The sequence below is a fragment of the Homarus americanus genome, unplaced genomic scaffold (assembly GCF_018991925.1).
Source record: "Homarus americanus isolate GMGI-L3 unplaced genomic scaffold, GMGI_Hamer_2.0 scaffold57563, whole genome shotgun sequence".
NCBI lineage: Eukaryota > Metazoa > Arthropoda > Malacostraca > Decapoda > Nephropidae > Homarus > Homarus americanus.
The window spans coordinates 129,365-155,726 of record NW_024752597.1 but is presented as its reverse complement, the minus strand read 5'-3'; the positions used below and the strand labels follow the sequence as shown (position 1 = coordinate 155,726).

At 43.5% G+C, this 26,362-nt stretch overlaps 1 protein-coding gene across 1 annotated transcript; it reads right to left on the bottom strand.

Annotated features, from left to right (window-relative positions):
• Positions 1–485: 485 nt before the first annotated feature.
• Positions 486–25,301, bottom strand: LOC121855145 (dual serine/threonine and tyrosine protein kinase-like). The gene is made up of 15 exons (XM_042350015.1): positions 25,128–25,301; positions 18,165–18,526; positions 17,629–17,814; positions 7,769–8,030; positions 6,954–7,126; positions 6,503–6,734; positions 5,452–5,690; positions 4,253–4,459; positions 3,760–3,943; positions 3,325–3,481; positions 2,991–3,153; positions 2,549–2,632; positions 1,722–1,971; positions 1,026–1,271; positions 486–690 (listed from the first exon to the last, which is right to left on the bottom strand). The coding sequence occupies exons 1-15, from the start codon at positions 25,249–25,251 to the stop codon at positions 629–631; spliced, it is 2,931 nt and encodes a 976-aa protein (XP_042205949.1). The 5' UTR covers positions 25,252–25,301; the 3' UTR covers positions 486–628.
• Positions 25,302–26,362: the final 1,061 nt, after the last annotated feature.

Below are 26,362 nucleotides of genomic sequence, written 5' to 3'. Positions count from 1 at the left end.
AATTCACCAAATCTTGATAATCGCGACACAGAAGCCGACATTGGACTTGTTTCCCATTTCCTCTTGTTAAATATTCGAGGTTTTTGATTGCACTGTTGTGTTATCTCTGTACGGTTGTTAAAAGTCTTAATGATTGCAACACATCAGCTGACACCGGTGACAAGAAGGTCGAGTGGCAACTAAAATGGGCAGCAACTTTTTAATATCACAGATGGCCACTACTGCTGCTGCTACTACTACTCACTCACCATTACTGTACTGGTGAGGCTATACTGTACTACATACCCCTCATAGTACAGTACTGGTGAGGCTATACTGTACTACATACCCCTCATAGTACAGTACTGGTGAGGCTATACTGTACTACATACCCCTCATAGTACAGTACTGGTGAGGCTATACTGTACTACATACCCCTCATAGTACAGTACTGGTGAGGCTATACTGTACTACATACCCCTCATAGTACAGTACTGGTGAGGCTATACTGTACTACATACCCCTCATAGTACAGTACTGGTGAGGCTATACTGTACTACATACCCTCATAGTACAGTACTGGTGAGGCTATATTTTACTACTCACTCATGCTGGTTACTACAACAACTGCTGCTACCACTACTCACCATCATAGAGTACCATTAATGCTGTAGTGAAGAGTGTTCCCCAGCTGAGACACATCCCCAAGTGCTGTAGGACGGTAGTACCCCCACATTAGTACACAGCTCAACCACTACTATAAGCCCCTAGTCCCTGCATCTGGCATCTTTGTTAACATTACACTACGGTGCTAATAATATCGTACATATATACACAAAATAGCAGGGATCTATTTCAGTTTGTATCTACAGATGAGAAAGAGGAATTAGCCATCTACTGTATATAGCCCAAGAGTGGACATGAGATATGAAAGATGTGTCTACTGTATAGGTATTCCAGGTATTCCACTACTGTACTTGAAAGACATTAACCTTATACTAATTAATTAAAGCCAGCACAGTACAGTTTAACCCCTCTACACTAACCTAGGAAACCACCAAATTGCTCAGTTGCATCTACAGCGGAGTCAACTTTACTGTCGTCCTCATTCAGTTCTCCCGTTTCCTGTTTGCCGTCTTCTTCTATCTTCATGGCGTCCATCTCCATGATCTCGGTGAGTCTGGGCTCAACGTCACCCAGGAGTGGCCGCTTGGAGGGGTCGCCCGCCCAACACTCCTGCATCAGCTCCCAGCAGTTGTCCATAAATACAGGGAGTCGTTCTGGTCTAGCACCTGGGTGATTTAGAAGCATGATGAGTACTACCTGACACTAGCTATAATTAAATCACCTTTACAATATACAATACAGGTATTCATATATTTTGACAATGATATTAAATTTATTGTATGAAAATTTGAAAGGCAACCCCGTGAAAGGGGACGGGATCTTTAGGCAACACGATCATAACACAAGTTGTGGGATATGTAGTGGTACAATGTTCGGTAATACTCAGCACCATTTTCTGAGTAACAACAAAAGTTATTTGTCTAATCTGATCTTCTTTTACCCAATGATTAAACAACTCTAATGCTACCTGGGAGGGATTAGGTTAGGTTAGATTAGGTTTGCTAGCATTTGAGTGTTTAATCTTAAGGTGAAATAATCTGGGGCTAATCATCACATCATAAGATAACTACAGAATGTTTTTACAGTACGGTACAGTATCCCTGTTATGTACTTACCCTTCTTGACACAGTTCCACAGCTGGTCCTTGGACTGGCACTGTTCAAAGATGAGTGGCAGTCTGACATGTCCAGCACAGATGTACCAGAAGAGTATACCGAAAGCGTACACGTCCACACTGTTGTCATAGTGGCCCGTGAAGAGCTCGGGGGCCATGTGGATCGGCGTGCCAACAATACTCCCAGACATCATGGCTTCCGGCTTGCAGAATCCCAAATCCGTTAGTTTCGCTCGATTGTTTTTGTCCAACTGAAATTTACGGAGAATTAACTAGTGGAAATAAAGTGTAAACTCGCTCCAAAAATGTATCTTTAAGGAGGTGGATCTGATGAATTTCAATATAAACACTGCCACTCCTCTTGTCAAAATCCTTGTCCACTGTGTCGTATTATCTGATGCAAGACCATAAAGATCCTTTTTGCAGCGAGTAAGTAACCCCGTCAATACATCCACGTCTAAACACCTAAGGTCATAAATACATAAGCTGATTATAAGGCACTTCAAAGGAAAGATTTATCCCGCCCTGATATTCATGTTCCTACATGATTATTCTTCATGTCTCTTCAGTAGAACCATATTCAGTTATTACACATAAAATAACATAAATAACTATATTAGCCCCTTTGAGTATAAAAACTTAATCCCTTACTCTGACCCCTTGAGTATGATAACTTAACCCCTTATTCTGACCCCTTGAGTATGATAACTTAACCCCTTATTCTGACCCCTTGAGTATGATAACTTAATCCCTTACTCTGACCCGTTAGGATAGGTATGTTATGGTATGGTTAGGTTAAGGAATAGTGAAACAACATGCTGTACTTACCAATACGTTCTTCAGTTTTATATCTCTGTGTACTAGACCCTGAGAATGGAGAAAACGTATTCCCTGCGTCACGTCGAGAGAGATCTGTCGGGCGGAATGATAAAGTCTTACCATCCAGCGTTGCCTAAAGTGACTACCCAAGACCTGAAATCTTAACACAGTAATCCATCTAAAATTATATTCACTAGCTAATCATTCATCATACACTACTAGTATTCTACATGATCATATTGTCTTTATTGATGTAATGATGATGATAATGCGACTTTTTAATCCTTGCATCATATCAGTTACTTTTGTATTCAGTTTAAAATCTTTCTTATCTGTTACTTTCTCTTGCATTCAGTCTAAAATCTTTCTCATGTTACTTTCTCTTGCATTCAGTCTAAAATCTTTCTCATAAGCTCCTTCCTCTTGCACTAAGTTATTACAAATTTCTCACCTGCAATCTGGAGATCCAATCAAGGCCGTGCTTGATAGCTGAGTAGAGGTCACGTGTGAGTCTGTCCATTATGAGGAGCACGGCGGGCGTCTCACCCTGGCCATAGGTGTGGTCGATCACGCTCCCACGCAGAGCGACGATCTTCTCGTGTTCAGGTACAGTCCTAAGCGGCCACCACGGGCAAGAAGCGTCAGCGTGGGGTAGTCGAGATAAAAACAAATCAATGAAGACGGGGACAAATTTAACACCAGAGGAAAGAGTCAGGTTTAATATTCATGTATGAGGTGTCATATATAACCTAACCTCCAACAGTAGGAACAAGACTTATATTAACCTGGTGTAGTGGAATTCCATGGCGAGATCATTCCAGTGTTTCTCGTCGAGGGGCACCAAGGACTTGACCGCACAGGGATGATACCCGCCCCAAGCCTCACACCCATACACGACCCCATACTGTCCCCTACCAAGCTCCCGGTCTAGTCGTGGCATCCCTGAGGAGATTTAGTTATTTTCATATATCACGCAATGAGCAACAGACACGACATATGTCATTTTCATCATCGGATATTACTTACCGATTTGATGTGAATTTATTGGTCAAAGATTCATTCAGTGTACATGCATACTTGTTTATTTCAAATCAATACTGAGTCACAAATCAAGTAGCAATAACCCCCCCCCCCCAAACACACGAACTTAACACAACAAACAAAATTACTCGAATCTCAACTCATCTCAAAACGCGACACTTTATAAAACCCTTCCTTACCAAAGAGAATCATATCCCTGAGTGACGTAGATTCGAGCGACAGTCTGGCGAGTTTGGGGGCGTCTACTTTCTTTATCCGCGTCTGCTGACCTTCTGTCTTCTCCAGCCGATTGGTCAGTTGCACTTCCAGCTGCCGCAGACTCCCCAGGAAGGAATCATGGCTGTTTTTCAATCTTTCTCTGAACTGTAACAGGAACACCATACAGATTTCAGATTTTGTCCCACATACCATACAGATTTCAGATTTGCCCTGGATGCCATACAAGCACCAAAGATGGTAAAAGTTAATCTAAATTTAGACACATTTTATAATAATTAAGTTTAAAATGTGTAAAGAAGTGAGAGAGAGAGAGAACAAGGGGGAAATGCTCTAGAGATGTGGGAGGGCCTTCAAACCTTGGGTACAGTATTACATTAGCTATACCTATGAAGTTATTTAGACTTACGGTTTAATATTTTTCCATTTTAAACTATCAAAACTATTTACTCTTACCTGTGCACATATACTCTTGGTGAGCTTAGTTTCTGATAGGCTAGAGATCATATCCGAGGCGACTTTTCTCTTCCACTCGGCATCGACGACCGGCGGCGTTCTACCGGGCATGGCTGCTACTAACTGTTTCATCTTCTCCCACAGTGACCGGAGAACTGACGACGAGGTGGTCACGGTCACTTCCACTTGGTACGCGGCGTTGACCATCTGTCGGGTAGCGAGGTTAAGGTTAGGTTTACAAGCAATACGACACAATGCTTAACAAGAGTACTGTATTTAATGTGATACTCGGTCATATAACACAACATCCCAGTTAACAAGATTATCAATAGAATAACATAAGGTTAGGTTAGCATTAGGTTGGGTTAAGTCAGATTAATCTAATAAATAAACTGAGTGTCACATCTTCAGGTTATCCCTATTATACCGCAGTGCATGAGCAGTGAGACAGAGGTAACAACAAAACCTGACTCAGAAACAGATTATATCTCTGCCTCTAAGGAGAAAATCTACATCAGGATTACATTTTTCAATACCCTTACATAACTGTCATAATTGCCCCTCACAAAAAACCACCGGCTCTTTTGACATCACATCTGACCTCACCTAACATGACATAACCTAACCTAACCTAACCCAAACCATCAAACCTGCTCGTCATAAAAAAGTCACTGCCACTAATACCACTGACAAAGTTAGTATGCAAAACAAAACAAGAGAAACCGCACGTCATCACTTCACCTTTACATAAATTGAGATTCTATGAAAGGATGAAGACCCGCCAAGGTAATATGCAGTGTGTGTGTGTGTGTGTGTGTGTGTGTGTGTGTGTGTGTGTGTGTGAGGAAGACTATAGAAATGTGACTTGTGTTGAAGAATAGTTATTAAAGAATTGTGTGTTGTATAAGGCAACAGGAGTAAAGTTGGGATGAAATATTGTGTTGGCGGATGGTTATAATGAAGTGTTGGAGGGAAGGTGTTATAGAAATGTAGGCACAGTATCTACGACCCAATGCTCTCATCAACACACCACCACCTCCTCCATCACACTACCAATATCTCCGACACACCATCACCCCACCACCTCCTCCAACACTCCACCAGCACCAACACACCACCACCACACCACCAACACCAACACACCACCATCACCAACACACCATCACCCCAACACTACTACCACCACCCCCATACCATACCTGTTTGAGAGCGTCCCCAATATGAGGATTTTCCCCACAAGCCCGACAGTCCTTCTCCAGACTCTCTAGACAACGCTGTAAGGTCCCCAGGTACGAGTCTCTCATAACGTCGACGCGATCCACTAACTGACGTCCCACTTCGCCGTTGAGGGAGCCAATCACCAGTTCCTGTATCTCTCCCGAGCACTGTCGCACCTCCCTCCCGCACACCACCTCCCCCGTCGTTAGATTCTCGGCTTCTGTAAGTGATAAGTGAAAATGAGTCTTGTGGTAATTTATTTCATAATTTTTTTAATTATGTGTGGAATTGATGCATATTTAAGCTGTACAGTATATAGTAAAGAAGAAAATATGAGTGTTTATTAGTTAGACTATATTTATCTAAAGACCACACACACACACACACCAATGATTATCCCGAGTTACATTTATACTCAAAATAAACTTGCGAGTCTGGGGAGGCCGATTAAAAACACAGGACGTGATAAAACAGATAAAAGAATAAACAGGATGAGAGATGATGAGAAATAGATGGATGATAAACGTGGAGAGGCCAAGTAAGGGCTTTCAAATACTAATGACAACCTCCCTCGTGACTCTTTCTGCTCCGTGTATAGAAAAAAATACATCGAGGAACATTAAAGACGTCAGCGATGGGGATGAAACGTGTGATGAGCAATGCACTATGGAGATCAGGAGGAAAATATCCAGACTGATGTGAGGAGGCTATCCAACTCACTGAGCTGCAAGAGAAGGCATGAAGAATACTACTTTACTTAATTTACTTTATCATCTTCACTACTGATCTGTTTGGTAGCCACTTGGATGGTTGGTCATGTCTCTGTTGTGGACTGTTGGCAAGTACTGGCTCTCTGTTACACACTGTTGGCATGTACAAGCTCAAGAATGTATCTGTACCTGCACCCATGTAGGTCAAATCATACTCGATGTCGTCCCAACTCTCTTCCACCGTCAATTTACAATAATAATCCGAAAGAGGATATCTAACTATTCTATTATTGTTAAAGTTAAGACGTCATTAACCACAAACCTTTAAATTCATAAACTGCGGCTTTATCCAACAGGTCGTCCTTCATCTTGGCAATGGTGTCGCAAATCACGATACGAATCTCGTCCTGTTTGCTCGATGCTATGGCCATGAGACTTTCGTAGAGCTCCGCCTCTTTCTCCCGGGCGTAGGTGATTCTCCGCGGGGTGATCTGAATTTCCCGCGCCATGTCGAAAGCGAACAGAATAAACTTCCTCATGCAGCGGTTGTGACCCTGTAATGAAGAGGAATATGAGGGTAAATTTAGCTAGGTTGGGTTAAAATTTGATTAGATTAAGTTTGGTCAAGTTAGATTAAATTTGATTTGATTAGGTTAGGTAAAGAACAAAGCGATCAATGTAACTTAATCATCACGTTAACAATGAGCTTAAGATGATCAGTTTCGAGCTATTCCAAACACCCTCATTACTCCACAAATACAAGCATACAGTACCTGGTTGAGTAGCGTGGAGGCGTGGATGAGGTGTGACTGTAAAATCATCCTCATGTACGGCACAACGTTACAGAAGGAGTCAAAACTATCCACCAGTTCACTCTCCACGTGGTAACTGTGTTCCACTAAGCGCCAACGGAACTTTTTTGGTGCTGGGGTCAAGGTTAGATAGCCTGGGGACAAATAAATAAAACAATTACACTAAAAAACATAAGTAATGATGGAATAAATGAAGGTAATAATAATGATAATCTGCAATCTTGTATTTAATAAGAGTAAAGTCATGGGTAGAGTAGAGTAGGGCAGGGTAGAGTAGGGCAGGGTAGGGTAGGGTCAGGTAGGGTAGGGTCAGGTAGGGTAGGGTCAGGTAGGGTAGGGTCAGGTAGGGTAGGGTCAGGTAGGGTAGTTTAGTTGTCCTGTTCCTCATAATTCTTTTTATATTGACCATTTTGCCCAGGTTATGACTACAACTTACATAACACACCCACAACCTACCAAGACCTACTACAACTTACATAACACACCCACAACCTACCAAGACCTACTACAACTTACATAACACACCCACAACCTACCAAGACCTACTACAACTTACATAACACACCCACAACCTACCAAGACCTACTACAACTTACATAACACACCCACAACCTACCAAGACCTACTACAACTTACATAACACACCCACAACCTACCAAGACCTACTACAACTTACATAACACACCCACAACCTACCAAGACCTACTACAACTTACATAACACACCCACAACCTACCAAGACCTACTACAACTTACATAACACACCCACAACCTACCAAGATCATCACATAGCGTTCGGAAGAGATGGATGGGAACTTGTGGGTGCGATCGTGAAGATGTTGTGGAGATGACAGGTAGCGGGTGGTTCAGCTGGTCTGGCCTGACTGGAGAGGGTAATACACGTAGCTTGCAAAGGATATCGTGCTGCTCCGACTCTGGTAGATCATCGCTGAAGGTTTCCGGTAGTTGGGGCACGCGTATGAACAGCACGGATATGTTGGGGTATAGTCTCCGAAGTTCACGTAGTTCTGACGCTTCCTGTAGGAGTATTGAGAGGTAGAGGGAGGAGGAGGCTTAAGGTATTCGAAAAGTGGGTGATCAAGAAATACCGTGTGTGTGTGTGTGTGTGTGTGTGTGTGTGTGTGTGTGTGTGTGTGTGTGTGTGTGTGTGTGTGTGTGTGTGTGTGTGTGTGTGTGTGTGTGCTGTATATACGTTTGTGGTGTTTGGGTGTGTATGTATGTATATGAGAGCATGTGAGTAAGCATGTATGTGTGTGAGAGACAGCATGAGTTTGTGTGTGTGTGTATTGATTCACTATCCACTATGAATGCATTTCAATGAATAGAATCAAACAAAACATCAACAATTCCTATAGCTCGCCGAGGGAAGGATGTCAGGTAAGGACGACGACGTTTTGTAGCGACATCTTAAGAAGAATCTCGAGGTAAGAAAGTCTTTTGTACCCTACGGCAGCTGTTTTATGGCTTCAAGACCAAATCTGACACCAACAATCACATTTAGAAAGATCTTACATGTGTTTTCCAAGTAAAGTAACTCGGACAATATAGCTGTACTCAAATGCATGATATATTATTAATTTGTACCCCAGCTTATATAACCTAAAGATTACCCACCCTATTGCTATTTGGTGGGTAGAGGTTATGTTAGGTTAAGTTAGGTTAGATTAGGTTAAGTTGGGTTTGGTTAGCGTTAGAATCAGAGTAACTTAACCACCACAACTACCACCCCCTCTCCTCCATCATCCAAGCTACTCAACCACAACAACTACCACTACCCCCATCTTTATCATGAAACTACCACAACTACCACCCCCCTCCTCCACCAGCCAAGCTACTCAACCGCAACAACTACCACTACCCCCATCTTTATCATGAAACCACCACAACTACCACCCCCCTCCTCCACCAGCCAAGCTACTCAACCGCAACAACTACCACTACCCCCATCTTTATCATGAAACCACCACGACTACCACCCCCTCCTCCCAACCACAATACCACGACCACGACTATCACTATAAAACTACTACAACCACCACCATCATACACGGCTCCCCTAGCACCACCGGGGCGGGGCGGGGCGGGGCCATTGGGAGCCATACACCCCTAAAAAACAAAAGGTTGCCCCGAGGCTTCACCAAATAACTACACTTGTGAGGCTTCCAATATTTTTGTTTACTACTAGGATGGTTTCTGAGTCCCGATGGGCCCCCCGAGTCCTGATAGACCCCAAAATAACCTAACCATTAAGACTGGGGTCCATTAGACACGAACCCATTAAATCTGGGGCCCATTAGACATGAACCCATTATGACTGGGGCCCATTAAACATGAACCCATTAAGACTGGGGCCCATTAGACATGAACCCATTAAGACTGGGGCCCATTACACATGAACCCATTACAACTAGGGCCCATTACCATCAGACCAGCTACCAGGTGTAAAGGTTTACCTAATCTAATTTCGCCTATTCTAGTCTTCCTGTTCGCTCACCTTACCTACAAGTTCACTTATCCTAATGTCCCTTGTTGTAGCGTTTCCCTTAGTCTTCCACTTAACATACCCTAATATCGTGTGGAGAGAGAGAGAGAGCAGCTGAGGAAGAACAGGTTATATAGCCAGGTGATATTGCCGCCCGCCCGCCCACCCACCTGACTACCTGCTAAACAATCAGCACTGATTACCATATGTTCCCAGCACACCTTCCTCTTCAACCATCTATATCTGTCTCCACCACCTGACCCCTCTCTCTCTAACCAGCTGGGGCATCCATTAACCAGCTGGCTTCACTAACAACCCACCACCTTGATCCATAACCTCACCTCCTTGCGCCAATCAGCTCAATATATGCAAATCCTGACCGACTGAGACCTGACAGCTTTACTGAGAGCTTCCTGGTGAGTGGCACTGCATTATACAAGCACTAAAGGGCCCCTCGCGGGTTTGTGCCAGTCCTAGTGGGCCCCAGTATCTCATGGTTAAGTTCCATCTAGTTGGGGTCTATTAGGACTGGGGTCTATTAGTACTGGGTCTATGAGGACTGGGGTCTATGAGGACTGGGGTCTATGAGGACTGGGGTCTATAAGGGACTGGGATCTATGAGGGACTAGGGTCTAGGTATTCATCCATAATCAATCGACTCCCCGGCTATCTGCCCGTCCAACATAAGCACCACAACAAACACAGCCAACAACCCACAACAAACACAGCCAACAACCCACAGCAAACACAGCCAACAACCCACAACAAACACAGCCAACAACCCACAAACACAGCCAACAACCCACAACAAACACAGCCACCAACCCACAACAAACACAGCCAACAACCCACAACAAACACAGCCAACAACCCACAACAAACACAGCCAACAACCCACAACCGACACAGCCAACAACCCACAACAAACACAGCCAACAACCCACAACAAACGCCTGACCACCAACCCACAACAAACACAGCCCAACAACCCACAACAAACACAGCCAACAACCCACAACAAGCAGCCAACAACCCACAACAAACACAGCCACCAACCCACAACAAACACACCCAGCCACCAACCCACAACAAACACAGCCACCAACCCACAACAAACACAGCCACCAGCCACAACAAACACAGCCACCAGCCCCAACCCCACAACAAACACGGCCAACAACCCACAACAAACACAGCCAACAACCCACAACAAACACGGCAACAACCCACAACAAACACAGCCAACAACCACAACAAACACAGCCAGCAACCCACAACAAACACAGCCACCAGCCCACAACAAACACGGCCACCAACCCACAGCAAACACGGCCAGCAACCCACAACAAACACGGCCAACAACCCACCGCCGACTACATGTGTACAACAAACAAACACAGCCAACAACACCAACAGCCCACAACAAGAGCACAGCCAACAACCCCACAACAAACACAGCCACCAACCCACAACAAACACAGCCAGCACAACAAAGCCAGCACCAGCAACAACAACTTGCACAACAGCCAACAACCCACAACAAACTGCAGCCAACAACCCACAACAAACACAGCCAACAACCCACAGCACAACACACAGCAAACACAGCAACAACCCACAACAAACACAGCCAACAACCCAGCAAACACGGCAACAACACAGCCAACAACCCACAACAAACATCAACCCACAGCCACGGCAAACCCACAACAAACACAACGCAACAACCCACAACAACACAGCCAGCAACCCACAACAAAACACAACCCACAGCAAACACGTACAGCCCACAACAAACACAGCCAAACAACATCCACACAACAAACACAGCCAACAACCCACAACAAGCACACAACAGCACAACAAGCACAGCCACAACACAACACAAGCACAGCCAACAACACAGCCAACAACACACACAACCAACAACCCAACACAACAAGCAGCAACAATGCCACACAACACAGCCAACACAACAAAGCCAACAGCCAACAACCCACAACAAACACAGCCACCAACCCACAACAAACACAGCCACCAACCCACAACAAACACAGCCAACAACCCACAGCAAACACAGCCAACAACCCCACAACAAACACAGCCAACAACCCCACAACAAAGCACAGCCAGCAACCCACAGCAAACACAGCCAACAACCCCACCAGTGCCCAAGTCAACCAGCCCACAAACCTTAAACCAGCTACGACCTATTGCAATCACCCCAATACCCAGCCTAATCTGTGAAAGTTTTGTGTTTGACAGGGCTTATGCTGATATTGCAGGAGTCGTAGACCCTCAGCAATTTGGCAACATGAAAACTTCCTCCACCACTCACTGTCTTGTCAGCTTTCTCGATTACATATACCGCCATCTCGAGAAACGAAAAACGTCTGTAGCTGTCGCCTTCGTTGATTTCACTAAAGCGTTTGACCTAGTCGACCACAATATAATCATAAACAAAGCTATTGACCTCGGGCTTCGGAGAAATCTCATACCATGGCTTACAGACTTCCTCAGTGACCGACGCCAAGCTGTACGCTTCCGAGGGGCTGTCTCCACCTTTCAGTCACTCACCTGTGGCGTCCCCCAAGGCACCAAGATGGGACCACTCTGCTTCCTTATGCTCATCAATGATGCCCTAAGAGAAACCCCTGCTCGCTGGAAATATGTCGACGACTCCACCATTGGGATCAGCGTCAACAATTCTGCTCCCAACTATACCACCCTTCAGGATTTATTGAACAGTCTCCAAAACTGGGCCACCAACAACCATGTCACCATCAACCATACCAAGACCATGGTTATGCACATCAACCTCTCCTCCGACATTGTCCCACCTCCCTCCATTACCCTAGGTCCGAACACACTCCAGGTTGTAGATTCCACGAAGCTCCTCGGCGTCACCATAGACAACAAACTAAATTGGAAACCACACGTCAGTGAAGTTGTCAAATCCTCCAGTTTCCGTCTCCACCTCCTCCGCCGACTCAAGTCCCTCGGAGTTCCCGCACACGAGCTCCTCAGTGTATACACAACATTCATACTTCCCAAGCTCACCTATGCCTCCCCCACCTGGTCTTCCTCTCTAAATGCCACACAACGTAAACACCTAGAAAAAGTGCAAAAGAGGGCATGCAAGATTATTCTCTCCCCTTCCTACACCACATATCAAGAAGCGCTCAACACACTGACCCTTTCGACTCTCACTGACCATCACCACGGCCTCATCTGCAAATTTGGTAAGAAGCTTCTACACCATCCCCGACACCGGCCCCTACTACCACCTGAGATCCCCTGTCCGAGAATTCCTGTTCGACACCACAACCGCATCCAGCCCATACGTGCACGAACTGATCGCTATAAGAACAGCCCAGTCCCAACCATTGTAAAAATTATCAATAACATGTAATAAATCAGTGTATTCACTCCCAGTAAACACTGCTCCTTACACTGTCACTATGTTGAAATGAACTGTAGTTTGAGCTGATCCCCATCTAAGTTACTATACATCTAAGTTACTATATGTCTTATTTGTGTCACTTATGTCACTTGTATATTATTTGTAATTCGTAACCCATTCCCCAAATATGTAACTGTATATTTTCTGTCTTGTGGCTGCCAAGCTCTTTCAATAAACCGTTAATTATTATTATTATTATTACAAAAGCAACAACCACAACAAACACAGCCACCAACCCACAACAAAACAGAGCACCAACCCACAGCCAACCCAAACACAGCCACCAACCCACAACAAACACACAGCCACCAACAACAAACACAGCCAACAACCCACAACAAACAACAGCCAACAACCCACAACAAACACAGCCAACAATCCAACAAACACACACCAACCCACAACAAACACAGCCACCAACCACACAGCCAACAACCCACAACAAACACAGCCACCAAACCCACAGCCACCAACCCACAGCCACCAACCACGCCAACCAGAACACAACAAACACAGCCACCAACCCCACAACAAACACAGCCACCAACCCACAACAAACACAGCCACCAACCCACAACAAACACAGCCACCAACCCACAGCCAACCAGCCACAACAAACACAGCCAATCAGCTTATAAAAAAAAATACTTCTCTTGTTTATTAATCCGAACCTGTTAGACGGGTCGAGCCACACACCCCGATGACGTCACTACACCCCGCTGTTATTGGAGTCACCTAGGGGGTTGAACTGCCATCTGACGTCCCTCGATTCAGCCAATGACAATCAACGTTTTAGTCTCTACGCGGTAAAGACGGGATGATGGGGCCTCAAGATGTAAACAGTGTGGGGTTTTTGAAAGGACAGACACCGGTCAGCTTATATATGTGTTGCTTCATTATAACAAGGAGGCGCACGTACCGATACTGTACTTTACTTCAACAAAACACTCAATGACTACGAACTTTTTAGACCTTTGGAGAGAATGACTTAATTTAATGACAGCTTTGTATAATCACGTAGGTAGGTAGATTAGGCAGCTACCCACCTTCTATCACACCCCTCAAAACTGTCACACACACCTCCTCTGTCACACCCCCACCTCCTCTGTCACACCCCACCCCTCTGTCACACCCCCCCACCCCTCTGTCACACCCCCACCTCCTCTGTCCACCCCCCCACCCCTCTGTCACAACCCCACCCCATCTGTCACACCCCCACCCCCTCTGTCCACACCCCCACCCCTCTGTCCACACCCCCACCCCTCTGTCACACCCCCACCCCCTCTGTCTAGCCCACCCCCATCTGTCACACCCCCACCCCCTCTGTCCCCACCCCCCCCTGTCCCACAACCCCACCCCTCCTGTCACAACCCCCCCACCCCATCTATTCTCCAATGGATTAATTAGAAGATTTAACTCCAAAAGGACACATATATCTCTGACTAATATGACCTGCTACAATACCCAGAGTCACGTTTGGCAATGGTTCATCTATCATTCCCTGGTCGAGATATATAATAAAAACACAATACTACTTTATAACGAACCACTATATAAGACACAGGTGTATAGGGGAAAATTTGTATCACCTGAAGATTAGCTCCCCCACCCCAGGAGGTAGGAAGGAAGAGATAAGGAGACAGAGATAGGAAGGAGGAGGAGATGGGTAGAGGAAGAGGAGGAAGGAAGGGTAAGGAGGAAAGTGGTAGTGGTGGTAGTTGTGTAAGCGATCCCCCACAGACAGAGGGAGGGAGGGAGGGAGGGAAGGAGGAAGGAGAGAGAGGGAGGGAGGGAGGGAGGGAGGGAGGGGTAGGGGAAACCGGACAATCTAAAACCACTTTAACCCTAAATACTGATCCTTAACCACGGCAGGCAGCCAACAGGACTACAAAAGGAAGAACTAGGAGCAAAGGCAACGGTGATAAGTGTGTGTGTGTGTGAGACATGAAGCCTTACTAAGTAGCTCTGTACACACATACATACATACACTGTTTAACTCACATACACACACATCATCAGCTGACTAGTAGTGTCAATACAGCACATGACAGGGTTTATAATACCCAAGCTCTCTCTCTCTCTCTCTTCCCTCCCCCTCTCTCTTCCTTCTTTCCTTCCCACCTTTCATTCCTTTCTCAGATTTCTCCACCTACCTCCCTCCCTCCCTCCCTCCACTCGTTTTCTTATCCTTCATTCCCTCCCTCCACCACCTAGTCCTTCCACTAAGCTTACGACAACAGGCTTCACCGACACACTTTGGTTCCTGTCTTACACACACACACACACACACACACACACACACACACACACACCTCGGAATTTGTGCCATTGTAGAAAATTTTGGGCGTTTGTGGGGAAATTTTTTCACGCCCGTCATGGAAAACATGGACACAAACGGTTCTAATGACTCACCAACACCCACGCGTTCCCAGCTGTGTGTGTGTGTGTGTGTGTGTGTGTGTGTGTTGTAAGCAGCACCAACAGGTCATAAGATACAACCCAAGACCTTCAGCACGAGTCATTGTTGCCGCAAAAACACAAGAAAACATCATCAAAACAACAACAATAACAACACCAACAACAATAACAAAAGCATAACAATAACTACAGAAACACAAGACACAAAACAACAACGCAACAATAACAACCATAAAAAATAACAACAATAACACAAAAACAACAACAACAGGATAGAATAGGCAGGTTACTTGTTATTGTTGTGGTAGATCAGCTGACGGGTATACCTCACCCCCCCCCCTCCCCTCACCTGCCAGAGCTCCTCAGTTCAGGTGTGTTGGGGGAGGGGAGGTGAGGTGAGTGAGAGAAGAGGAAGGGAGGGAGGGAGAGGAAGGGAGGGAGGAAGAGGGAGAGAAGAGGAAGGGAGGGAGGGAGAGGAAGGGAGGGAGGGAGAGAGATAAATTGAGATGGATAGGTAATGCTGATAGAAAAAGAATGATAGGTGTGTACAGTGTGTGTGTGTGTGTGTGTACAGTGTGTGTATGTGTGTGTGTGTGTCAGGTTACTCCCCGGGGTTGAGTTCAGTAACCACAACATTGACTTGTGTCCTGTGACTTTAAACACACACACGTGCTGCTTCGTCACCTGCTGCTGGTAGTAATAGTGGTAGTTGTAGTCGTAGGAGTGGTGGTAGTGATAATAGGTGACATATAATGGTTGTTGTATTAGTAGGATTAGTGGTAGTTGTAGTGGTGGTAGTGGCGACACACACGTACACCCGCGTCACGCTCCTGTTGTCACTGTCATAATCCCTGGCTATTCACGGCTGTCAGTGTGTGCTGTGACCCTGTGTTGCTAAGTCACTACCACCACTACCACCATCACTACCACCACTACCACCATCACTACCACCACTACCACAATTATATGCCAGCTACTACCACCATTATTTGCCAGCTGCTACCAATACTACCACTATTATTTGCCAGCTACTACCACTACTATTATTGCTACTACTACCACCACTACTACTACCACTACAATCATTACCACCACTACCACAATCACAACTATACCACACTCCACCCAAGTGTGTGGGGTGTGTCTGTGTCTGTCACACACACACACACACACACACACCATCAACCAACCTATCTAATGAATCCAATGAGACAAAATTTACGACCCCAGAGTAAACACAATCTCTCTCTCTCTCTCTCTCTCTCTCTCCTATTATAGTAGACACAAAAAAATCCCAAGATACCCCCCCCCTCCTACTAGCTGTACCCGGTCCTATTTACATTCAGTTAACATCAATTAGGAGTCAACATTAAGATAGAGAGAGAGTATATACTTGGGCTGGTCTGGGCTGTGCTAGGATAGGATAGGATAGGATAGGATGGGATAGGATAGGTTGCACTAGGATAGGCTGGGGTGGGCGTGAGTGTGGTCATGAGAAGGGTTGAACTCGTGACCTTTCAAGATATACTAAATTAAATATTGTCCTGGGAAAGCAAACTAATGACTGCCACACACAAACACTATCTACCCCTCCCTCCACAAACACACAGTCACAACAGGAAACAAAATTGCATCAGCAGATAATAAACGTATATGTCAAGCACTGTCCCATGGCTGAAGAGACGGTAAGATACTCATTGTAATTATTAAGCGTGTCGGATCACCTGAAGATTAGCCCCGCCACCACCCTAATGCTAACCTAACCTAACCCAACCTTACTAACCTGATGCTAACCTAATCTAACTTAACCTAATCTAGCATTGCTGTGTGTGTGTGTGTGTGTGTGAGAGAGAGAGAGAGAGAGAGAGAGAGAGAGAGAGAGAGAGAGAGAGAAGACCTACTACATTATTTCTCCATTCTCGTCTTGTGGCTAATGGTCAAGTGTGCAGTGTTCTTAATGACTGCTTAACCTGACCTGACCTATCATACCAAACTTAACCTAATTTAACAGTGTGACCTGACCTAACTTAGTCTAACCCAACCTATTATTATTGGGGTCAAGTCCTAACACACCCTAACCTAACCAAAACAACAACAAACAAACAGGGTAAACAAACGTCAAACAAGAAAAATTTAGTAGTCATGGAAGGAAGCAAACAAAGACAATAAGATAAACAAACCAAACAAGACTAAACACAAATAAAAAAAAGCAAACAATGAAAACAAACACCCAGACAGACACAGGTACTTACGTGGGCTGAGAATTCGTCCCGGGAGATAGCATACACCATGATGGGAAGGACCTCAGGCAAGAGACCAGTGAGGAAGGTGATGGTGGAGGTGTGGGCGGCCGTGGGCGTGACTACCACCTGCACCCCATCCTTCAGTAGTGGGTGATTCAGGCCTACCTCCAGCATGGCACTTCCCATTACCGGGTCCTGAGTAGAGGAAGAGGGAGTGAGTCCTTGAGGAATATGTGTGTGTTTGTGTCTGTGTTGGGAGATAATGACTGATAACGTTTTGACAGACTGCCTAAGAGAGAGACACATTTCACTATCAAATTTTAGGTCAATTGGATTCAATAACGTTTAAACACATCTGTATATATTCCCAGTACCTAAAACTCACTAATAAATAAGAAATAAATATAAGCAAATAGGCAACTGTACACACATGGAGAGTAACAGCTGATCACATGTAAACACAGCTGACTGTATGTAAACAAAGAGGCGATGAGGGAGGGAGGGAGGGAGGGTCTGTTAAGGAACGTCACCTGGCGAAGACGTACCTGTAAAGCTCGCTGGTCTAACTCCACATCGGGCCTGGGCACTGTACCCCAGGGGCGGGAGTGGGCGTGGAGAGAATGTACCAATTCATAACCAGCGGCGGCAGAGGGCGCGTGTTCAGGTAGAGCGAGAGAGACAGTCCGGGTGTGAGAGTGCTTGAATCTTATCGGCCGCCAGGGGTGTGAGGGAGCAGGAGCCAGGGTAGGGGTCACTATTGGCAGGACCTGTTCAGCCAGCAGACGGGTCACCACCAACACCTTGCCGTATGCGTCCTGTCCTCCCACCACCACACACACCGGTACCCCCAGCACCTGTCGCAGCTCATTTACCTCAAGCTCGCTAAACCGGATCTCCCCCAATTGTTCTGTAACACAACACTTAAAGAACAACACTAACTCTTTAACGTCTTTCAGAATAATACAGTAATAATAATAACAACAACACGTATAAAAAATATAACCACAACAACAATTATTTATATAAATGAATAGTTAAAACCCCCACAACCCAAGATAACCCCAGATAATAACACACTACAACCACAACCCACTGTATTGAGGGATAACGCACACACCCAACCAAAACTCCCCCTTCCCCCCACCCCACACACAAACACACCTGGTGACCCCCCCCTGCCACCACTATGACTCGACCACTCTGTTTACAAAGGTGTGATGGAAGATTGGCCGTGAGTGATGTCGAGTCTCTGGCATTAACAGTACCTAAGGAGAGTCTCTGTTACCCTGGATAGATAAGACAGATAGGTGGACAGATGGGATTGAGAGATGGATAGATAGATATACAGATATAGATGGATAGAGAAATATTACTGTATGCATAAACAAATAGATAGATAGATATGGTAAAGGAAGGCAAGGCTAGATAGATAGAGATATAGGTAAGGTTAGATAGATAAATAGATAAGTCTACATTAGGATAGGTAAGGATAGATAGATATGGGTAAGGTAAGGTAAAGTTAGACAAGGTTAAGTTATGTAAGGAGAGATTAGATTACAGCGGCTACATAACGCCATTTGGGTACAAAACTCATAGACGGGTTTGTCACTCGAGAAGCCAGGTACAAAATCGACTCTTATGATGGGGGAAGGGGACGTACCCATCACCCTCCACCACCACCCCATACTGTAGGTCAATGTCTTTACCTGCCAGCACACCTTTAGCTATAGTCCTTATGTGTGATCCCATGTCATGCACGACACACACATACATGCATACACAAACTCTCTTTCTTACATACAAACATGCACCCTATCTCTCTCTCTCTCTTTGTCAGACACACATGCATACTCTCACACGCACACAAACATTCCCTCCCTGTCTCTTACACACACACACACACAACGGTAAGAAGATCGCAGCACCTGACTACCAAGACCATAAATAATGCACCTCATCCTCTCCTCCACCATGTAGCACCTCATCCAACACACTCCATTAGAGCCTCAAGTAACGTAGTTAAGTGCTCCGTGATATTTGTAAGTTACTAAGTTCCTCAAGTGAGGTATACAGTATAAGTGCTCCTTGCCATCTAAGTTCTTTAAAGTTAAGAATATAAGTGTTAAGTTTGGATTGTGAGGTTGATAAGTGCTCCCTATTGATGTAAATTCCTTAAGTGAGACAGATAAGTGTGTTCTAAAGTCTGAAGTCAAAAGAATGAATTACTTGAGAGAGGGGGGGGGAGTCATGTAACAATTGAGGGGTGGGAAGGGTCAGGTAGAGGGAAGAGGAGGAGGGGGGGGGAGGTATCGAGGGGAGGGGGTTCAGGTCGAGGGGGGAGGGAGGGGGGCGAGGTAAAGCAGGCACAGCTAGTAAAACTTGAAACAACAGCTGACCAACACGTGTCAGGAGGTGTTAATGACAACTGGTAATACTGCAAGTAACACATGTACGTCCACACACACGCACACTGAAGCGACCGCATCTCTCATCTCTTGAAATGGTATCCGGATGTTACTTACAGAGACAACACACGTACACAGGTATTCACTCATACATACATACAGTACATCAGGTGTACATTAACTGAATCATAACAACGATACACATCAACTACATACAAAGCAGGAGAGAGAGAGAGAGAGAGAGAGAGAGAGAGAGAGAGAGAATACCTCCATGGCCTTCCCGGTATGAAGAATTTTCCTTGTTGCTTAAATGCGTCTAACAAAATAAAAGATTATATTTCCTTCACCAGAATATGTTTACAAACACTGTATGTCAGCACGTTTCATATCTGCTTAGTTAGTAGATTTCAACATGATATGAAAGGGGGATGTACCCATCACCCCCATCAGCTGAACGTGAGATAATTCCGAGAGCTGGGTAGTGTGTTATGCCAATTCCATGTTTGTTGATATACGTGACGAGAAATTGAGTATTGTTTGGACATGTGTCGTGCTGTTAGTGTCCACAAGTGATGTATGTATGTATGTATGTATGTATGTATATATGTATGTACAGTCAACCAAAGATGAACTGACCCACCTTGGGTCTCGTACTGGCAATTTTACCTGGCAATACTTGGTTAAGTAAGGCTGTATGTAAAGGCGATTGTGATTGGTGGATGTATTGTCAGCTGCGTTACTGTCAGGATAAATATTAAACAGTCCAAAGGTAGAATTTTGATAATAATAAACTATTCATTGTTATTTAAGATCACGAGAAGTTTCCAAACGTTCGTATATTTGGTTAAATATACGAACGAACGAACATACATACAACACAATAGTCATAAGCACAGTCACACCCCTAATAACATTATATAAAACCTTCCCCCCAACCCCCACTATGATCTCCACTTGACGTCAAACCTCAATGCACTACCTGTACACCCACTTCAATATAAACCTTACATAAACTAACACACTACATCAATTCTAATCTATTTGCACGCCAGATCAGTCAATTACTTGTTCCAGGCATGGCAGTCCATCCTGTCATATTACCCTTCCTAGCAGTCACAGATCTGACAGTTAGTCTTAGTAGTACAGGTAGTAGTGAGTGTGACCTAATAAGAAATTCCCCCCCCTCCATAGTTTCACAGCTATATGTAAGTAATTCCTTGATCTAAGTCACTTTATTGTATTTTGAAAGCCATACTACTCACTTTATTGTATTTTGAAAGCCATACTACTCACTTTATTGTATTTTGAAAGCCATACTACTCACTTTATTGTATTTTGAAAGCCATACTACTCACTTTATTGTATTTTGAAAGCCATACTACTCACTTTACTGTATTTTGAAAGCCATACTACTCACTTTATTGTATTTTGAAAACCATACTACTCACTTTACTGTATTTTGAAAGCCATACTACTCACTTTATTGTATTTTGAAAACCATACTACTCACTTTACTGTATTTTGAAAGCCATACCGACACCAAAGCTTGATAATTTCTCAAGGTTTTATTCGGCGAGATATTACTAAACACCTTTGAGTGATAAGGTGGGTAAAACTGTCTCGTGTTAGCATGATTAAAACACACCTAACAGCAACACCGCTCCTTGCAGGTAACCTAATACAGTGCTTCACAGTAGATGGTTAATCCCTTTGAGTTCTAGAGGGTTAAATAATAGTCTTCCAGGGTTTTAAACTATAGTCATCAAGGGGTTAAACCACTATCCTCAAAGGGTTAAATCACCATCCTCAAAGGCAAAATAAAAATAAAAAATTACAAAAGAAAAAAATAAAATAAATAATAAGTCAATAAATAATATAATCCTGATTCTACCTCAAGTTTAGTCTTCGAAATTTATCCAACTTGTACAAATGTGTTCCAGTTCTTGATAGTATAAACATGAGGTTCAAGTTGACCTAAAAGTCTTTGTGGGATCTATAATAATTACACTATAGTTCTTCCTTGTTATATCTACCCTATTATATACCCTTGATATAACAGATGTGTATCCCTAATATGATTCAATAGTTGGACGTTTCGCAACTAACTGACCCTCGACTCTATCGTCTCCAGATAATCCGTTAAATAGAGGTCTCGCTGTGAATCTAAAATTACCCTAAGCTGCATTATTATCTCAGGTCATGTGGTTCATGATCCAATTGTCAATCAAAGTGATTCAATTGTCATTCAGGATAATCCAATCAGATGGAAGTTAGGAAGAGAAGGACTCCTTACGTCAAAGTTGAGATTATTATGGTAGCCACTAAATATATCTTCACCCTTGTCTACCTAACCTAACCCAGTGAACCCTCGACGTAATGGACTTCGATCTCCATATAATCAATAGAGGCTGTCTCCGTATTTTGTATTTACACGTCAAAATACAGCAGGAAATAATTACAGATCTTGTACACACTTCATGAAAAAATATGTTTATGATTTCGTGAGACAATATGGCACAACGGACTAAGGAGGCTTTAGACAACCCTACCGAGACAACAGGAGTCGCAGCGTTCGTTTTGAGACCCATTGGACCCCACCGTCTATGCAGCACATGTGGGAACCTAATGGATATCTTATTGTGGGAGCTTTACGGATAATTTGAGGGAAGTTCACGGATATTTTTGGGGTGGGAAGTTTACGGATAATTTTGGGGAACTTCACAGATACTTTAATCAAGGGAAAAGTTACAAAAATATTAAGAAAAGGGTAAAGGTTGGTTTTAATTCTTCACGCACATAGTTACTCCCACAGCCTAGTACGTACATAATTTACATACCTGCCTATCTAATCATAAACCTGTATGATGATTTTAGTGAATAAATATTAACTAAACCATAGATGACAAGAGACAAAATAAACCAACTAAACCTTAACTGATAACCTTACAAAATAAACCCCAAAAACAAATTAGCAACCTTACAATAAAAAATAAATAAATTGGTAACCTTACAATAAAAAATAAATAAATTGGTAACCTTACAATAAAAAATAAATAAATTGGTAACCTTACAATAAAAAATAAATAAATTGGTAAGCTTACAATAAAAAATAAATAAATTGGTAACCTTACAATAAAAAATAAATAAATTGGTAACCTAACAATATTTTTTTTAACTGCGTATGATTGGTTTATTTTATCCCTCGTCATTGGTTCAGTCACGACCCTAAATACCCTGTACTTCCTCCTTGATGACAACGAAACTAAACTGAACCTTTACCATAGGTGTGTCGAGAAAATGTCGTCGCCACCTTGTATGCAAACAGAGACTATTTTGGATGGCTGCGGGGTTATGTGATTAATCAATAATTATATGCTAATCCAGGAATTAATCTAACCTAATACAAGAACTGTAGTATGTTACTCTAACCTAATCCAGGAATCTTACATTATTTTTCAGTTAGAATAGAATGGCATTTTACTGAGCTGTACACCACTGGGTAATACTCTACATCACTCTCCTCTAATGACCAGCTCCTGTACGAGCATTTACTGTACCATCAAATAAATCTCGCCTCTTACCGAATAAATATCCAGAATAAGACGGAGGAATTAAAAGTTTCTTGAGATTATGAGTAGCATCTTTGTGTGACGGAACATACACGACCCCGAGCATTAATCACTGTACAGGGTCTTTTTTTATCTGCCTTTCTCTAATAACAATAGATTTAAATTATATATGTAAAGATTCCATTAAAAAAATACACAGAAATTATACCAATCACCCCACTAATTCTAAACCCTAGAGAACCTTGTTGTGGGTCATAGAAGCAGTCACACCGAGACATGACCTTCGTATATCAACAACAACACTCGTATATTCAAACTTAAGTGGTAACTGCTTAGGTGAAATAAGCTTTTAATTAACCTTTGGATTTTCCTTGCTTGAAATAACTTAATGATTGCTACTGTCCGGGTATGTGAACTATCTACGTATGTATTAAATTTTCAAGGAATAAACATGCAGTTGTTTTGTTTTCATAGCCCGTTCATCCCCTGGAAATTTACCCCATAACAATTTCATTCCCTGCCAGTTCACTCTTCTCTCTCTGTTAATCCAAGAAGCTGTTTATATTAGGTAAGGTTAGGTTAGGTTGGTGGTGAGCAGTCATAAAATTCCGGGGGGAGGGGCTAATGGGCAAGAAATGTTCAAAGGAGGGCCACCAGACTGGTGCCTGCGCTTCGGCACCTCAGCTACCCTGAGAGATTGGAGCGCCTGAACTTGCCTAGCTTATACTACAGACGGGCAAGGGGCGACCTAGTTGAGGTGTATAAGCATCTCAGGGGGCACTACTCAGTCGAGTGTCCTTACTTGGAGCTGGCAGACGCTCGCCCCACAAGGGGTCACAGCTCAAGATTGAAGAAGCCGCAATCCAGAAAACCGTGAGGGCAAACTTTTTCGGAGTGAGGGTTGTAAACTCTTGGAACAATCTACCAGAGTGTTGTGACAGCACCGAGTGTGAGCTCTTTCAAGACAAGACTTGACCAACACTGGAGTGGGTTCAGGTACATTCAGGAGCCGGTGCATGCCCAGTATTTGCCAACAGTGCGTGACAGATGTAACCAATCGCTCGGGCGGCTAGCGAGCCGATCAGTGGCGGAAAAAAAAAAAAAAAAAAAAAAAAAGAGGGTAGGGCATGAACTGGCAGAGGGCAAAAGGTAAATAAGGGCATAAGGACTGTAAACCATATCCAACTATAACACAACAAGTCCTCAACCCAACAGATGTTCTTTAAACTCTAACATTACAAACTACAAAATATTCCAACAACGAAACATCCTTTAAAAACTCTAAATATAAAAAAAAAAACATTTAAAATATTTACATGACACCTGATGAAGAGGAGAGAGAGCATCTCTACATATACACTACATAATAACCCAACAGCCATTAATAACTACAAACTCCCCGTAAAATTATATTAAAATTCTAAAGTTAATCATACAAGTAAATAATGACAGGTTTTTTATACGTCAACACAAACTCGACTCAAAGCAGCGTCAAATTTCAACATAAAATAACAAATTTCCTCTATATCCTCACCTTCAGATAGGTTCCCAGACACACCAACATCTTCAATCGACTGTAATGTCTCCCTTTGTAATCGTTTTAAGTGTCTGGAGTTTTTATGGAACTTCTGAAACTCCACCACCAATCCCTCAGCCATCTTCACTGTTTATTTACATCTGACTGACTGAATATCGCCTAACCTCTCTCTCTCTCTCTCTCTCTCACCACACAAAGAAAATGGTGTGTAGGAGAAAATGGGAATAATATTATTTTTCAAACTTAAGGGAGACTTTCTTAAATGTACACAAACTTTACTTAGTCTTGTAATATTTAAAGGGAAACTTATTTAAATGTATTTGAGTATATTACTTTGTCTAATCTCTAATAAGTAGTAATTATATGATAGAATGAATGGGATTGAAGTAGAAAATGGGGGTCCAATCTTAAGGGAAGCTTCTTCAAATGTATACTATACTATAATTAAATCCAAGACAAGATTATCACGAACAATTGAGGGATCTTACACATGCCACTGGCCTCCTTCCTTGCCAACAGTGAGTAACAGAGAGCCACTATATGTCCAGATCTTGCTAACAGTGAGTAACAGAGCCACTATATGTCCAGATGTTGCTAACAGTGAGTAACAGAGCCACTATATGTCCAGATCTTGCTAACAGTGAGTAACAGAGAGCCACTATATGTCCCATCTGCTAACAGTGAGTAACAGAGAGCCACTATATGTCCAGATCTTGCTAACAGTGAGTAACAGAGAGCCACTATATGTCCAGATCTTGCTAACAGTGAGTAACAGAGAGCCACTATATGTCCCGATCTTGCTAACAGTGAGTAACAGAGCCACTATATGTCCAGATCTTGCTAACAGTGAGTAACAGAGCCACTATATGCCCAGACCTTGCCAACAGTGTGTAACAGAGATGTGACCGATCGCCCAAGCAGCCAACAGACAGATAATTGGCAAAGAGGATAAAATAAAATAGAACCTAATCAAAATAAATACAGTCAGGTCTGGAAATTGAATCCCCCCACACACACACACAATTACATTAACAAGTATAATATTCTACAAGACTATGTTTATCAGTTGTATGTGGAGAGAGGGAGTGGAGGGGAGTGGAAGGGGAAGGGGGATGGGAGTGAAGAGTGGAAAGAGGGAACAGTGAATGGATGGAGAAGTGTGAAGGGTGGAGGTAGGGAAGAGTGAATGGAAGAAGGAATGGAGGATGGTGTGGGTGGAGGAAGGAGAGGAG

Excerpts from the sequence above, each read along its gene's own strand:
- LOC121855145 (XM_042350015.1), bottom strand. The coding sequence starts at position 25,251 with ATGGCTGAGGGATTGGTGGTGGAGTTTCAGAAGTTCCATAAAAACTCC. Across the intron at positions 18,527-25,127 it reads GTCTGGGAACCTATCTGAAG|AACAATTGGGGGAGATCCGG; the intron begins GTGAGGATATAG and ends GTTGTGTTACAG. Across the intron at positions 1,972-2,548 it reads TAAAACTGAAGAACGTATTG|TTGGACAAAAACAATCGAGC; the intron begins GTAAGTACAGCA and ends CGTAAATTTCAG.